The sequence below is a fragment of the Symphodus melops genome (genome assembly GCF_947650265.1).
Source record: "Symphodus melops genome assembly, chromosome: 23".
In the NCBI taxonomy this organism is placed as follows: domain Eukaryota; kingdom Metazoa; phylum Chordata; class Actinopteri; order Labriformes; family Labridae; genus Symphodus; species Symphodus melops.
Genome location: NC_136713.1, coordinates 2,791,828 through 2,808,544, shown reverse-complemented (window position 1 = coordinate 2,808,544; position 16,717 = coordinate 2,791,828). Strand labels below are relative to the sequence as shown.

Below are 16,717 nucleotides of genomic sequence, written 5' to 3'. Positions count from 1 at the left end.
CTAAGACATGCTAAGCTGTGAACTCTGTTACCTACCTCCTTTTCTGTTTTCTTGTTTCTTTATGCTGCACCTTAACCGCCTAATGCTTTATTTGGTCTTAATGCACCACTCCACTTTATTCTGTTTGATATCACTTCTTATATCTAATCCATCATTGCACTACGCCCACTTTATTCTGTCAGTATTCATCCTTTTGCATAGATACCTACCTACCTACCTACCTATGTGTTAGGTGTTGCAGAGTATCCCTGTGGTGCATGCTGGGAGTGAGAGTCTTTTGACCTGTTCCCAGGTAAATAACTCATGGTTCTCCAAAGGGACACAGACCTGAATCTTGTCTGGCATTCTGGCAGGCCACTGAGAGAGGAACTGTTGTTCTTCAGTCTTTATGAAAGCAGGAGGGTTAAAACACAAGAAACAATCATCTCCCTGCAGACTATGAGCTGAATCCAAACAGAAGAAAGAAGGTGTTACCTGCTCTCTGTCATCATCTGACTGTTTACATTGTGTTTGATTAATCTTCATATTTTCTACCAGTCAACCATCAGTTTAATTATAAAGACATGTCTTCACAGGGGGACAAAGAGGACTCATGTTAGAGAGGAGCAGACGTCCTGTCCTCAGTATGGATCCAGACCAGGAGCTGGACTGCAGACAGTCAGTCAGAGCAGCACTGAACAAAGTAAGACTGTACACCTTCTGTGATCTCCTCAAACACGACTTTTATTGGTCAATGTCAAAAGTCTAGAAATTAAAACTCTTTTTACTTCTTTTACAAAAACATCTGAAAACAATAATCAGATTCTATCATTCTCTCTTTCAGTAGATAGAGGTCAGCAGGAGGTTTTAGATCAACATAAGGTCAGTCTGAGGACGAGATGTGAACGTGTGACTGAAGGAAGTGATGAAACAGGAAGTAGAGCCCCCCTCAAAAGGATCTACACTGAGCTCTTCATCACAGAGGGGCAGAAAGAAGAGGTGAACACCCAACATGAGGTGAGACAGATGGAGACAGACTCTAAAAAGAAGAAGACCCTCCATGAGACTCCAATCAAGTGCCAGGACATCTTTAAAGCCTTACCCGACCAACAGGAACCAAAGACAGGAGCTCAACCCGACCAACAGAAACCCATCAGAGTGGTTCTGACAAACGGCGTGGCTGGTGTTGGAAAAACCTTCTCGGTGCAGAAGTTCACTCTGGACTGGGCCGAGGGCTCAGAGAACCAAGACGTCAGTCTGCTGATCCTGCTTTCATTCAGGGAGCTGAACTTGGTCAGAGATCAGAAATACAGTCTTCTTGAGCTGCTCCGTGTTTTCCATCCAACATTACAGAAGGTGGCAGCAGAGACGCTCGCTGTCTGTAAACTGTTGTTCATCTTTGACGGCCTGGATGAAAGCAGACCGTCATTGGACTTCACAAACAGGGAGGTTGTGTCTGATGTCACACAGAAGTCATCGTTAAACACACTGTTCACAAACCTCATCAAGGGGAATCTGCTCCCCTCAGCTCTCATCTGGATCACTTCTCGACCTGCAGCAGCCAATCAGATCCCTCCTTCATGTGTCGACAGGGTAACAGAAGTACGAGGCTTCACTGACGCCCAGAAGGAGGAGTACTTCAGGAGGAGGTTCAGTGATGAAGATCTGTTCAGCAGAATCATCTCACACATCCAGACATCCAGAAGCCTCCACATCATGTGTCTGATCCTGGTCTTCTGCTGGATCACTGCCACAGTTCTGGAGCACATGATGAGCACAGAGCAGAGAGGAGAGCTGCCCAAGACCCTGACTGACATGTACTCACACTTCCTGCTGGTTCAGACAAAGAGGAAGAAGAACAAGTATGGTGAGGGACATCAGATGAGTCCACATGAGCTGACAGAGGCTGACAGGGAAGTTCTTCTGAAGCTAGGGAGGCTGGCGTTTGAACATCTGGAGGACGGAAACATCATGTTCTACCAAGAAGACCTGGAGCGGTGTGGTCTGGATGTCACAGAGGCCTCGGTGTACTCAGGAGTTTGTACAGAGATCTTCAAAACAGAGTGTGTGATGTTCCAGAAAACAGTCTACTGCTTTGTTCATCTGAGCGTTCAGGAGTTTCTGGCTGCAGTCTACATGTTCCACTGTTTCACCAACAGGAACACAACAGGACTGAAGACTTTTCTGGGAGAAACACATGTAGATTCAACTCTTGATGTTCTCCTAAAGGAAGCAATGAAGAAATCCCTTCAAAGTCAGAACGGTCACCTGGACCTGTTTGTTCGCTTCCTTCATGGTCTTTCTCTGGAGTCAAACCAGAGACTCTTAGGAGGCCTGCTGGGTCAGACAGACAACAGTCCAGAAATGATCCAGAGAGTCATCAACAACCTGAAGGAGATGAACAGTTATGAGTCTCCTGACAGAAGCATCAACATCTTCCACTGTCTGACGGAGATGAAGGACCTCTCAGTCCATCAGGAGATCCAAGAGTTCCTGAAGTCAGAGAACAGATCAGAGAAGAAACTCTCTGAGATCCACTGCTCTGCTCTGGCCTACATGCTGCAGATGTCCGAGGAGGTTCTGGATGAGTTGGACCTGAAGAAGTACAACACATCAGACCAGGGACGATGGAGACTGATTCCAGCTGTGAGGAACTGCAGGAAGGCTAAGTAAGTCCAGATGTGATGAGCATTATAAATCAGTGTCATGTACTAATAGTGCTGGGTGATATGACCTCAAATCAATATCACCATTCATTGAACATGTGACCTCAGTTAAGATTAATAAAAGATGATTTAGTTTTAGTTTTTCCCCTCATAGTTCACTGACATGGTCTCTACTGTAAATGTGCTCCACTATTAAAGCTGGGATATGTTTCTAATGAAGGAGTGAATATCTGATGAACTATCGAGTGGTTATTAAGTGAATGTTTAGAATTGAAATCAAATCATCTCTTGAGATGAAAACCACACATTTTAGTTTTAAAGGAGAAATTAACTTCTCTAAAAGAGAAACTTTTTTCTTCAGTGTTTTCATTTGACTTGTTTTTGTTGGACGTCGTCTTCCATGAAGACAAAATGTGTTCAAACTTCCAGGTCGTGGATTGGACGTGTCTTCACGTGACTCTGTCCTGAAAATAATTAAAATAATTGACATGGGCGAGATGACATCGATTAATTGTTCTGAACGTCAGTTTGTAATAATGTTAAATTAATTTCCCAGCCCTATGTAATAATTTAATAAACTAAAGTAAATCCTCTCTGTTCAATAAAAACTGTTCCTCTGTTAATGTTCAGGAGAAACAGTCAGTGGTAGTTTTTTTCAGACGTGATGTTTTTGAGGTTTTTGTCCTGAGTTCATAAATGTTTTTGATAGTTGTTTTGCGAACACATTCAGGAGAGAATTCCCAAAGAAGTGACTGAGATGTGTGATAGTGTTAATCCCTGAAAAGAGAGATATCAGATGCTGTGAGCGCCCCCTTCCAGCCTCTGCAGGCATTACTAATCAATCATGAGCATCATCTCTGAACATGTCAGCAGGTAGATCACAGATCAAGTGTTCTTACAGGAGATCCTTCACCTCACTACATTTGATTCTTGGCTGACTTGTTTGATTTCTGGATCATTCTGCAGCAGTCTCTGTATTTTCACCTTTATAGAAGTGAGTCAGACGGCTGGAGAATGAGATGGTCCTCCTCCAGAGTTACTGTTCAATGACTTTCAAATGGTTTTCTTCTGCAGAGAGAGTCCTCTGAATAGATCCCACTTTAGATCACTATAGACATGAGCTCATCCTAAATCAAACTCCATGTGTTTCCATGTGTAACCCTCCTGGAAAAATGCACGTCTTTCTAGGTTCTGGAGGAGCGAGGTCCTGAGCACAGTAACCATACACTACACACACACACACACACACACACACACACACACACACACACACACACACACACACAGTTTAGGGAACAGCAGCTTTGTTTGAGTCAAATCAGGATTTTGACCTCTAAATGAAATCATGAGCATGAATGATGTTTACCTTTATTAGTTACAGGATCACTAAATCACATGAACTGGTTTTAATGACTTTGCAAAGCCATAACTTGTTTGCTAACAGGCAGAAAAAGGAGCACGATGAAGTGAGCAGCTGCTGACTGAGACATGTGAAGTGCAGCTTTTTAAGATGACACACACTTCACTCAGTTTCATGACTTCTACAGGAACTCTTCTCACTCCTGACTGATGAATTATCCTCTGTCCATCTTTATCACTTAGTGCTGCTGTTTATCAACTTCTACATTTAACAAGGTGACAACATGGTGACCATCTCTTACTCACTCTGGCTTCATAAAAAAAGAAACACTCGTCCTGCATCGCAGACTTTTACTTTGCTGCACATCAATCTGCACTGCAAAACTACTGTTGATTTTAGTCGTACAAAACTGCAACAATAAACTCACTGACTTAGTAATCACAGCTCGAGTGTGTTACATCAAATAAATACATGAACTGATGAACTAAACCAATAATTATGTTGTTTATGACTCTTTTAATAACTATTTTAAGCTGTTTTTAGCAGCAGGGTTACACATCTGTAACATTTAGTAAATGATTGAAAGATGAAGAATGTGCAGGTTTGAAAAGCAGTGAGGAGACTCAGTGAGAGATTCCACTGATGTGTAAAGTTAAGACCAAACAGGACCTGTCAAACTTCAATCATCAGATGTGAGACGTGAATATCAACGCTTCTTTCATTACTCTTAATTGTCTATTATATGTGTCACTACAGACTTTTTAACTGTGGACTCTCAAAGACTCACTGTGACGTCGTGGCCTCAGCTCTGAAATCCAACCCCTCCCATCTCAGAGAGCTGGACCTGAACAACAACTACCTGCAGGATTCAGGAGTGAAGCTGCTGTGTGAGGGGCTGCAGAGTCCAAACTGCAGACTGGAGACTCTGAGGTCAGATCACTGACTGTAATATAGATATGAATATAATAGAAACGGTGTTGAATGTGTTTGAATTTCACCCATTCTTGAGAATTGGGAAACATCATGTCCCAGACAAACAAACTTAAAAAACCACGTACATGAACTTAACGTATTTTTTGGATTGTAAATTAATCACACCAGCCGAAAATGCATAATATAGAAGGGAAAAAACATATAGAAGTCACACTGGAGTATAAGTTGCATTTTTGGGGGAAATTTATTAGATAAAATCCCACACCAAGAATAGACATTTCATCTTTCATCTTTAAAATAAAAATAGAATAGAGAACAACAGGCTGAATAAGCGTACGTTATATGACGCATAAACAGCGAACTGAGAATGTGCCTGGTATGTTAACGTAACATTTTACGGTAAGAGTCATTCAAAGAACTATAGCATATAGAACCTGCTACAAGTTCACCAAACAATCAGTGTCACTCTTAATCACTAAATCCAATGAAATCTTCCTCGGTGTCACTTCTGCACAACTCCACCAACTCCAAAGGTAAACAATGCGCCGCTTCCTGCTTCTGCCATGACCCGCCCCCACTGAATTTTGATTGGTTGACGTATTTGTGTGTGAGGATTGCTGATATACGCCTAGTCTCTTACGCGAATGAGATAAATAATGAGATCAACTTAATAGCCCGGCTATTATTTGATATTTTACAGTAATGTGTTAATAATTTCACACATAAGTCGCTCCAGAGTATAAGTCGCACCCCCGGCCAAACTATGAAAAAAATTGTGACTTATCATCCGAAAAATAAGGTATTCCTTTTTTAATGAAAATCCCTTTAAAAGATTTTTTTTATGAAACTGATTTGAAATCCCAAATGTTGGTTCTGATTTCTTTGTTTCATGTCTAAACCTGCCCGATGGCAGAAAACTATTTAAAACTTGAAACTATTTAAAAAAGTGTCAAACTCTTCAAACTATAAAACCTTCTGATACTAAAGGTGTAAAAATACTATTATCAAATATAATTTACCGTTATAACCAAATATTACAAGTCTGGAATGAATTCCTGCTCTTTAATTAATTAATTCACAACTGCTCTTTAAATGATAACAGAATATTTTTAACAAAGAAACATCAAGTTCATCAAACAAATAACTGTTATAAACTAAACTACAGAACACAGTATAAACACACAAGTGTGTGTGTGTGTGTGTGTGTGTGTGTGTGTGTGTGTGTGTGTGAGAAAGGAGGGTAGAGCGAGGGATCTAGATGGTGGTGTAACCACGTGTGGTCACATGATGGCGGTCACTCAACGCAGGTCTCCTAACCTCGGGTCTGTACTACAAAGCAGGATTTGAGGTCAGCGAGGTCACTTCAGGGTTAACTCTGGGTTTCAGTCCTACGAGGGTCGTTGACTTCTTACCTGGGTTTATCGCCATGGTAACTGACGCTGAACACCTAACCTGCTCCGGAGCAGGTTATGTTGGAGATAAGAGATCAAACTGTGAAGATCAGATCTTTGATCATGGAGCTCCCGGAGCTGATCGAGACGGGGGAGGACACTTCATGTTTCCTGCATGATTTTACATTAGACTATAGTCTGTTAAGTTCATGATTATTTTTCACTGATATCCTTCAACAGAAAAAACACCGGAGCCTTTGAGTTGAAGATATTCAGTTACGAAGGGAGGGAGGCACAGATTGAATACAGGGAAAAAACATTACCCTTGACACAAACATGTACACAGTAGCAGTAAGTGTAAGGGTGGGAGGGAAGACGGTGTGTGCATGAGTGTGTGTGTGTGCATGAGTGTGTGTGTGTGCCTGGCTTCCCCGGGCTCGCTCAGGTCAGAATGTTCTCAGTCGCGATATCCGGCGAAAACACTGCGTGTGCTGTGGAGACAACCTCGGTGTCTCTCAGAGTTAGCTGATAACATTGCGATTACACAGTCCCACTCAATGGACACGTCCTTGGCCTCGGCTCTTCCGGCAAAACACCCCCCCCCCCCAACTCCCCCCACACAGACACCAACTCCCCCCACACAGATGTTCAGTTATGAATATTTTCTTCTGTCTTTGAATGATATCTTCATCTGAATGTTTAGTGTCTCCATGCCGCTCTGTTTGTGATGGTCAGAGCTGCAGCTGAACTTCTCAAACTGTTCTCCTCTCCACTTTAAAGAGTCAGAGCAACACATTCAGTTCAGAGAAGAAACAGGACTTATTCTAGTCAGGTCAAAGGTCAACTAACGATGGAACAAATATAATAAGCTGCACGTTTATACTCGCTGATTTTCATTTTTTTGTCCTTTTGTTCTTCCTGCATTTGTTGCTGCAGCTGTGAAACTTTAGTCTTTGGAGCCTGTTTGTCTTAAAGATAAGATAAGATAAGATAATCCTTTATTCATCTCACGAGCGGATACATTTACAGTGTTACAGCAGCAAAGAGCCGTTGGAGGAATTCTTTTTTTTCTGAATTAAATCCAACAAACTCCTTTAGGACGAGGGGACACAGGTTTTCCTTTCTGTCTCTCAACAGATTCAACTCGCCTTTCATCGCAGTGAGCTTTCCCCAGATGCCATCCGTTCTTCAGCCTCGCTCTGCCTCACTCTTCGGCCTCGCTCTGCCAGCGCCACAGTCTGTGCTCCAACAGCTTTGCCCTTGTCAGTTACCATGACTGGCAGCCCCGGTGCTACCGCCGGAGCTGCCGTCTTCCCAATTTTCCGGTACACCAGAGCTATGCCAAGGCCAATCAGCATTAGACTGGTGAACATGAAGCCGAATATGTACACATCCTCAACATCTTCCAACGATAGCACTCCCAGGTACACGACTCTCCATGTGTTCCATTCGGCCAGGTGGACTCCCCCCGGTCCAGTGGATCTTATAGAAAAGATCTTGTCAATTGCGTTGAGAGCCCAGCTTATTAATTCCATATTAGCTGATTGATTCCGGAGACACAGAGAGAAAGAAACACTCCAGTGTATTCAGACGAGACAGAAGCAATGGGAACACACACAAGGACGAGATGAGAAAAAACGTCCGTCTTCCTTGAGAGCTCGAGAAGACAAAAAAAAAAGATGTTTAATAATAATAAACATATTTATATTATTAATATTGTTTGATCAGAGTTTGTTAGATATGATGATCTGCTGACAGCAGACTCTGTGATGATTGTGATAGGTTATATAAAGATAACTCCGCCCCTTTTATGTTCTCTGAAACTCAGAGTTGACTTCTCAGGTTGATAATCAGCTTCATAGTGTGGCGATCCACCGAGAGGAAAATACCTTTTCCTCCTGCTCCACGCCCTGTGACGCGTTCCTCTATGGCCATTGAGCTCCCTGATATGAAAGTGGTACGTACACACCAAGATGGCGGCGTCCGTAAATCCCGGTTACCGGTGTTGTAGTCCGCGGCTGCCCCAGCCTTAGAAACAAAGTCAGTGTAAATTAATTGCCGGAGTTTTCGGGTTGGTACCGGGTTTCGGGTTGGTTCTTCAGTAGTGCCTCCTTTCTGGCTGGACCTCAGGAAAGGGAGAGTCGCTGAAGCAGGTCGGATCCCCGGTTTCTGGAGGTAGCGCCGACCTGTCGGAGTACTTTCTTTTTCTTTATTTTGGTTCAATGGCCGTCACGCCGAAGATCTTAATGTGGGTTGAGAAGAGCGAGAGCTCACTCTGGGTTTTTTTGTAGTTATTGTTGAAGGTGCAGTCAAAGATTGACTCACTCACAAGAGAGCCCGCTCTTGGTTTTTTTGTTGTCACTAAAATCTTGAAGAACTGTGAAAAGACACTGACTTTGGGTTATTTTTGATGGACGTGAGATTTGGTTAATTTAATACATTTCCATTCATTCTCCACTTCATGGCTTTGTGTGAAATTCTAGTGTTTATGTGTATTGTTGATTATTCTAATATGGAATAATGTCTGGTTCAAAGAACTAGAGGATAGCTTTGTGGTGGTTGGAACAAATTTATATCTTATACAACTTTGTTCATTGTCGGTTGAGATACCGGCTGGCACCCCTACAAAAAAGACCCCTTAAAACCGCTACAATAGGACTGTTAATCATGATCTCTAATGTCAGGGTTAGTGAAGCCAGATCAGCCAAAGAGACCCTGGATATGTTAAACTCACTTCTTAGTACAGGCTCCTGGTCTAGTGTGTGTGTGTGTGTGTGTGTGTGTGTGTGTGTGTGTGTGTGTGTGTGTGTGTGTGTGTGTGTGTGTGTGTGTGTGTGTGTGTGTGTGTGTGTGTGTGTGTGTGTGTGTGTGTGTGTGTGTGTGTGTGTGTGTGGGTGTGGTCTGAAGAGGATTCAGAAACAACTTGTGAATAATGAAGTTGAACACTAGAAGCCAGAGGCTGAATTTGTGTTAGACAGTGTTTACACTGGTCTTCCTGAACATGAAGATATTACCCGGATATAACGCTAGAGTTCACAGAGAAACACACACGGGACGCAGCGGACAAAGAGCTTTTAAACTAGTCAAACCAGAGACGCAGTGGTCAGATAAGAAGCAAATATTATCTTCACAACTTCACATGAATGACTCAGTTATTAAACACACTCTCTAAAGCTCACTGCTCAGACCTGATTCAGCCTCACTTGTAAAGCGTTTGTCTGCGGTTGAGGAGAGGAAAGGTCCCACCATGAAATCAGATCTCCAGTCTGTTTCCGTGCAGATGAGTTGTGATGGCGGCGGCGGTTCCCAGAGGATGAGCAGGATCGGTGTGTTCTCTGTGGAGCGAGGCGATCTCCGTGGTTGTCCTGTTCATTGCAGGATGGAACCAGACGTGATCTTTACACTCTCTAAATATCATTTTTAATTCGCTCTGTGAATAAGACGCTCTCAGAGAATCTCCGTCGAGATGCGTTCAATGGATGATGCAAGCTGGGGATTCAGAACACTGTCATTCCTTGAGGCCTCGGGTTGCCTGCACGCCAAAACATTGAAACAAAGAGCAGCGTGCTGGTTGAGAGAGAGAGAGAGAGAGAGAGAGGAAATAGCTGAACTGTCAGCTCTACAGAAGACGTGTAGAACTATATTTTAATGCAACATGAACTATATCCATATTAAAGATATTGTCTTATATCATGTTTGAATATATATCCATATATCTTAAAAACTGGATATATCTCCCAGCCCTAATCTGCCGCCAAGACAAGACACGCCCAGTTACATCTCTAATATTTCTCTGACTCTGATCACTGTTGGAAATATTTGATGTGATGTAAATACTCAACAATAAAAAGATATATAACATGGGTTTAGTCCATTTGAAATGAATTCAGATATTTAAATTAGAGCTGAAACGATTCCTCGAATAACTTGATTACAAAAATTCATCGAGGAATTTTCGCTGCCTCGAGGCTTTGCTAAGTTTGTTTGTTTTCTTGCGTCATCAAAACTTTGCTATGAGTATAAAACATGTTTAATGTAGCTGCAGCTACCTGCTCCTCTCTCTGACACACAGACATTTCAGCGCTAACACACACACACACACACACACACACACACACACGAGCGCGGCGCGCCCCTTTTAACTTTTAGTCAGCTCACAGTTGATCCGTGATCCAGACGACCGAGTCGGGAACACGTGATCCGGTCAAACCGTCGGCTTTTCTCCGTTCACTCTCTCCGTGTCTGCAGCTAACATAACGATAGCAACGTCCTCTCACAGTCTCTGTCATACACATACGTCTATGACAGACTGTCTGTCACTGTCTACAGAGACTACTCTCTGTAGTAGTGATGGGAATTTTGCCTCTTTTTAGAGAACCGGCTCTTTTGGCTCGGCTCACCAAAAAGAGCCGGCTCTTTCGGCTCCCAAGTGGCTCTTCAGATTTTTTGTAAAAATATGCATTATATCAAATGTTTATGATATAAACACACTTTTATTCATACACTCACCTAAACACATAGACACTAAATGGTGACAATGTCTCAAAATGAAGGAACACTGCATCAAATCCTCTCTCTAAAAAATCAAGTTCAAAATAAACATTTCTCCTCTCCTCTTTGCCTGATCATCCTCGGCCTTTCTTGTTGCAACAAATAACTTGATTGACGCTGCCTCTTAAAACTGCGTTACATCGTTGCTCCGATTCATTTAAATGCCGTTCTAAAAAAAAAACCTGCAGTCACGTCGGGAGACTCGCGACTGTGTTTACTTTCAGTTTTAATGAAACGAAACTTAAAGAAAAATACGAGGAGGACATAACAGATGTGTCAACCTCTGTCTCTCTCTCCTGTTCGTCTGCTGTGTGTATAACCCCTCCCCTCCCCCTGCTCAGTGAGGACACAGACGCAACCGCACATCTTCACCAATGATATCCGGCTTTAACAGAAAAAAGACAAGACAAAAACTAATCGGCTCCCATCTGGCTTCCAATGACGAGCCGGCTCCTGTCGTTCACTTCAAAGAGCCGAGTCTTAGAGCCGACACATCACTACTCTGTAGTCTCTGTAGTCTGTGAGCGCGCTGAATGCACACAAGCAAATTTTCTCAATTTCCTGATCTGATAAAATGATTGAATCTGTGATTGATTCAACAGAACATAATGCTTTCTCAATTAAATGTAACAGATGTGTAGGCTACACAAAACACTATTTGTTATTTCAGCCATTAAAACATGGTTGGTTGTAACAAGCAGGCGTTACCATGGTAACTGCAAAGAAGCAGGTTTGTAGGGGCGACCCGAGACGAGTTAAACCTTAATTAAGCAAAAGCATGATTTATTCGATTATCGAATCTCCGTCGAGATGCGTTCAATGGATGATGCAAGCTGGGGATTCAGAACACTGTCATTCCTTGAGGCCTCGGGTTGCCTGCATGCCAAAACATTGAAACAAAGAGCAGCGTGCTGTGAAGCAGGAGTAGACTTGTGTCTCTGGAGGCTGGAAGCATTTGAAGAGAGAGAACAATGGGAGACGACTGCTTTTATTCACCCTAAACTTCACACCTATGTGTTAGGTGTTGCAGAGCATGCTGGGAGTAAGAGTCAGCTAAAGAACTACTATTCTGGCTGTCCTCAATAAACAGTGCTTTGTTGTCCATTGAGTTTTTAGAGAGAGAGAGAGAGAGAGAGAGAGAGAGAGAGAGAGAGAGAGAGAGAGAGAGGAGCAGGGTGAAGAGGGAGACACAGTGAGATTAGAAATAGCTGAACTGTCAGCTCTACAGAAGACGTGTAGAACTATATTTTAATGCAACATGAACTATATCCATATTAAAGATATTGTCTTATATCATGTTTGAATATATATCCATATATCTTAAAAACTGGATATATCTCCCAGCCCTAATCTGCCACCAAGACAAGACACGTCCAGTTACATCTCTGATATTTCTCTGACTCTGATCACTGTTGGAAATATTTGATGTGATGTAAATACTCAACAATAAAAAGATATATAACATGGGTTTAGTCCATTTGAAATGAATTCAGATATTTAAATGTAAAGATTCTAATAAAATTCAACATATTGTACGTTTCAATCTAAGAATGATCAGGAAGTACAAAAACATGAATAAATCACTATGAAGTCCTTCAATGTGTGAATGAACAGATGATGATCACATCAGTGTGTTCATGTGGACAACATCACACATTCATGTATAAAGCTCACTGTCATCTACATTTACTTCTTTTACTCTTTATTCAGATTGTGGAGCTGCAGTTTGTCAGAGATCAGCTGTTCTTCTCTGGCCTCAGCTCTGAAGTCCAACCCCTCCCATCTCAGAGAGCTGGACCTGAGTGACAACAAGCTGCAGGATTCAGGAGTGAAGCTGCTGTGTGATTATCTGCAGAGTCCAAACTGCAGACTGGAGACTCTGAGGTCAGATCACTGACTGTGTCATTCATTTGAATCATTTCAATCCACATCCTCCATTGTTGCACATTTCAGGATTTATATGTTTTCAGTATTTATCTGAATTTAAATCTCTGGATATTTAATGATTTAGGAGATTTCTTATTCTTGAAGTTTCTGAATAATTTAGAGATTTGATGTGAAAATGTTTTTGTGACTCTGTGAAGTAAAGTTGAACAAGGTGCACATGAAGCCTCTGGTTTCCTCTGGTTGTGTGAAGAAGTGAAATCATGAAGACTTGTGGTTGAATAATGTGTGATTTGATAAATGTAGTAACATCACAGAGCTGACTGAGATCAGCAGCCTGTTCTTCATCTGTGCACATGAACAGCTGGATGAATGTTGAGCTGACATTTGGAGGATTTAGATTTAATGAATACACAATCAGAAATGATCCTCTAATCATTTAGAGAAAACTTGATTCATCAGCACAAAGTGATGTTGAGATACTCATCACAACCTGAACACATGTGACTGGATTACACATTATTTTTATTCTTCTTTTACTCTTTATTCAGATTGTGGTGCTGCAGTTTGTCAGAGATCAGCTGTTCTTCTCTGGCCTCAGCTCTGATGTCCAACCCCTCCCATCTCAGAGAGCTGGACCTGAGAGGGAACAACCTGCAGGATTCAGACATGAAGCTGCTGAGTGATCTTCAGAAGAATCCAAACTATGGACTGAAGACTCTGAGGTCAGTCTCTCAGTGTTCTTTAGTAAACCCTCCACATATCAGCTCATACATATATTTACATTCTTGTTGTTTGTTGTTGGAGAAATCCTTTTCTTGGTTCTCTGCTACAAAGAGAGTTCAACATACTCAGGGTTTGTTTTCTGTGATCTGGCTTCACTAACCCTGACAGAAGAGATGGTGCTGAACAGTCACATGAAGCTGGTGATCAACCTGAGAAGTAAACCCAGAGTTTCATAAAAGGGGCGGAGCTATCTTCATATAACCTATCACAATATCTAACAGACTGTGAACAAACGATATGAATCATATGAAGAAGTTGAAGACAAACAGGCTCAAAGACTAAAGTTACACAGCTGCAGGAACAAATGCAGGAAGGACAACTGACAGAAACAAAGAAACATCAGAGAGGATTCATGTCCAAACTACGGCTTCTTCTATTTTCCTCCCATGGTTAGTTGACCTTTGACCTGACTATAATAAGTCCTGTTTCTTCTCTGAACTGAATGTGTTGCTCTGACTCTTTAAAGTGGAGAGGAGAACAGTCGGCTGTCAGAGCTGGTAGGACAGAACGACGCTGTGTGTGTCTGAGTGTGTGTGGACGTGAAGCTCTCATAACTCAGTGTAAACTCACACTCAGACACCAACATGAAACCGTTCAGTGTTAAAGTCCAAAGGTGGAGTGTGGGCGGAGCTTAGTTACAGCGCTGTGGGGGAATCTGATGACTCACAGCTGATGAAAATGATTTCTGTCATCTCTCTTCTTCTCTCATTAGCTGGAGATGATCTCTGTGATAATGTGAGTGATCAGGACTCTGGTGGAGCAGAGAGGAGCAGCTGATGATCCACAGAGGAGGAACCTCCACCATCTTGTGTGTGGAGAAGCTCTGCAAGCTGAGGAGAGCTTCATCCATCAGGGACTGACAGAGGAATCAGCTCACACTTCCTTTCAGTCATATTTCTTTTTTTAAATTGTATTTGTAATCACACATATTCAGAGACATTTGTACAGTACAGTCATTTGTGCTTTAACAATAGAGTGATTCCTCCTTTTATGTTTTTGTGCTTTAACATAGAACAAAACAAATCCAATGTAAGAGATGAGGTGATCTCCCACTGAAAAGAAAAACAAAGACAAAAACAAAGTATACAGGGGTTCATAACTAAAGGAAAAGCAGTCGAAAGAAAAGATGGGAGTTTAGGGGAGATATAGGATTTTCATTTTATCCAGAGATCCTCAAATGAGTTTTTGTGAAGCTTCAGAGAACAAGTGATCTGTGTCATTGAATAGATTCCATAAACTACATGGTAGCAGTCTTCCACTGGTGGAGGAACATTTCTTTGTTATGGCCTTTCTGCCAGCAATGCTCAGGCTTCCAAATGAGTATTTGGTTTAGTGGATGAATGCAGGTTAGCATGGAAGACTTGTTCCCATTCCTGGGTAACATCTGACTTTAAAGACATCTGTTGGTTCTCTGTGGATCTCAAAGCAGAAGCTGTGTTTTTTAGGACAGAACAGGTGGTAGTGATTTGCTTCCTGTGAGCCACAATTCCTCCAGCAGCTAGAAGAGTCTATGGGTACATCTCAGTTTCCTTCATTGCATCCAAGTGTCCTCCACTTGTGTCTTAGTCCCTCCCAGCAGAGATGCACAGAGATATTGTCTGTCAGTAAAAAGACTTGGGTAAAGTCAGCTCTCTCCTCAGATCTCCCTCCTCTCTCCTTCTTTCAGTATAAGAGCTTTGGGACCATCCTTAACACGGCCGGTCTAGAACTATGTGGGGTTGGGCCCAGGAGCCAGGAGATAGCACTGAAGAGAAGTGAGATAGAGTCTGCGTCATGAGATTTCTGAACAGCTTTAATAAAGTATCTAATCAGACTCTTCCAACCCAATGTTCTCCATGAGATGGAGCTTATGATCTTCCACTCAAACTCACAGTATTTTCCCAAAAGCTTCTTCACAGATGTGGAAGTCAGTTTCCTTTTCCCATATGTGTTTGATGTAGGTGGTATGTTCTCTGTTTTCCTCTTGTAGCCCTCTATACAACCTGCAAATGATTTGAATCCCAGAGTCCCCTCTATAGGCAGCTATGAAAACTTGTATGAGATTATTGTCAAAGACTTTTTCAGTCTCTGTCATCAAACTGTTTAAATGGTGGCGTATTTGAAGAAATCTTGAAGCAAAGAGTCTTTTCAGTGTTTGGAAATGTTTGCTGGTTATAAAAAGAAGAGTAAGAGGAGAGGCCTTGTTTGGTCCGTCTCTTGTAAGTAACATCCAGTTTGTTGGGGGTGAAGTCGGGGTCATGCCAGCACCACCTCAGTATCTTTATTTCATCAGACAGGCCAGTCCTGCTGATAATACTGAACCATGTTTTCAGGGATCCATTCATCCAGCTATTCCCTTTATCCAGGAGCTTTTCAACCAATCGTTGATCCCCTAAACACGCCTGGATTGGGACGCTCTCTGACAACTTCTCTTCAATAGTTTTCCATCTGGCTTCATAATCAGATCTGCACCAGCAAACCAGAGTTCTCCACTGTGCAGATATATCATAATGTCTTAGAGCGCCCTTCTTCTTCTGCAGTTGAAGAGTTTGAAATCTTCTCCTTGGTCTTTTCCCTCGCCATATGTACCGTGATATTAGTCTATCCCACTCATTGAACTGTTTCTCTCTTCTTTCTATTGGAAGAGTCTGAAACAAACAGAAGATTCTGGACAAGATGTTCATTCTCACAGACTCCATCCTCCACTCCAAGCTTCATATTGGAATTCCATGTCCTTCCATCCTCCTGTATTTGTGTCTTCAATAAAGTCGAGTTCATATAAATGAGTCAAAACTTTCAGGATGTTCACTCTCAAGTATTTTATTTGTGTTGTTTAAAGATGGGAAAGAAGTAAGCAATGTTTAAATTTATTGTTACTTTATCTGGCTCTGTTTCTTTTACCATATATCATATAACCACAATGTTCAACTTGTTTTTACTCTTTCTTTTATTAACATATAATCCATCCAGCAAATCCACCTCTTGTGCCTGGCTCATGTTTTATACCTTTAATATTATTGTCTTGAGTGGTGGCTTGGCTTAAAGCTTCAATAAAGATGGCTGACAGTAAGGGGCTTATTGTTCATCCCCTCTGTCTAACTGACATGACTTTGATATGGCTCCGTTCACTTTGATTCTTGCACTTCTGAAGTGCTTGAATAGTCTGAATGAAGGTCTGCTGAAATCCA

General features: G+C 42.0%; 2 protein-coding genes across 2 annotated transcripts in view; both read left to right on the top strand.

Moving 5' to 3' along the window:
• The window catches only part of LOC306818853 (uncharacterized protein), a 137,817-nt gene that overhangs the window by 27,072 nt on the left and 94,028 nt on the right, over positions 1-16,717 (top strand). The window lies entirely within an intron of this gene.
• LOC306818860 (ribonuclease inhibitor-like) lies at positions 7,569-15,311 on the top strand. Its single transcript, XM_079336590.1, has 4 exons — positions 7,569-7,753; positions 12,591-12,764; positions 13,316-13,489; positions 14,263-15,311. Exons 1-4 carry the CDS (start codon positions 7,602-7,604, stop codon positions 14,270-14,272), a joined length of 510 nt encoding a protein of 169 aa, XP_079192716.1. The 5' UTR covers positions 7,569-7,601; the 3' UTR covers positions 14,273-15,311.

What these genes read in the sequence shown, in the direction of transcription:
- LOC306818860 (XM_079336590.1), top strand. Translation starts at nt 7,602, where the DNA reads ATGACTGGCAGCCCCGGTGCTACCGCCGGAGCTGCCGTCTTCCCAATT. An exon ending in TCCAACGATAGCACTCCCAG is followed by an intron (nt 7,754 to 12,590) that starts GTACACGACTCT and finishes CTCTTTATTCAG; the next exon opens with ATTGTGGAGCTGCAGTTTGT. An exon ending in TGCAGACTGGAGACTCTGAG is followed by an intron (nt 12,765 to 13,315) that starts GTCAGATCACTG and finishes CTCTTTATTCAG; the next exon opens with ATTGTGGTGCTGCAGTTTGT.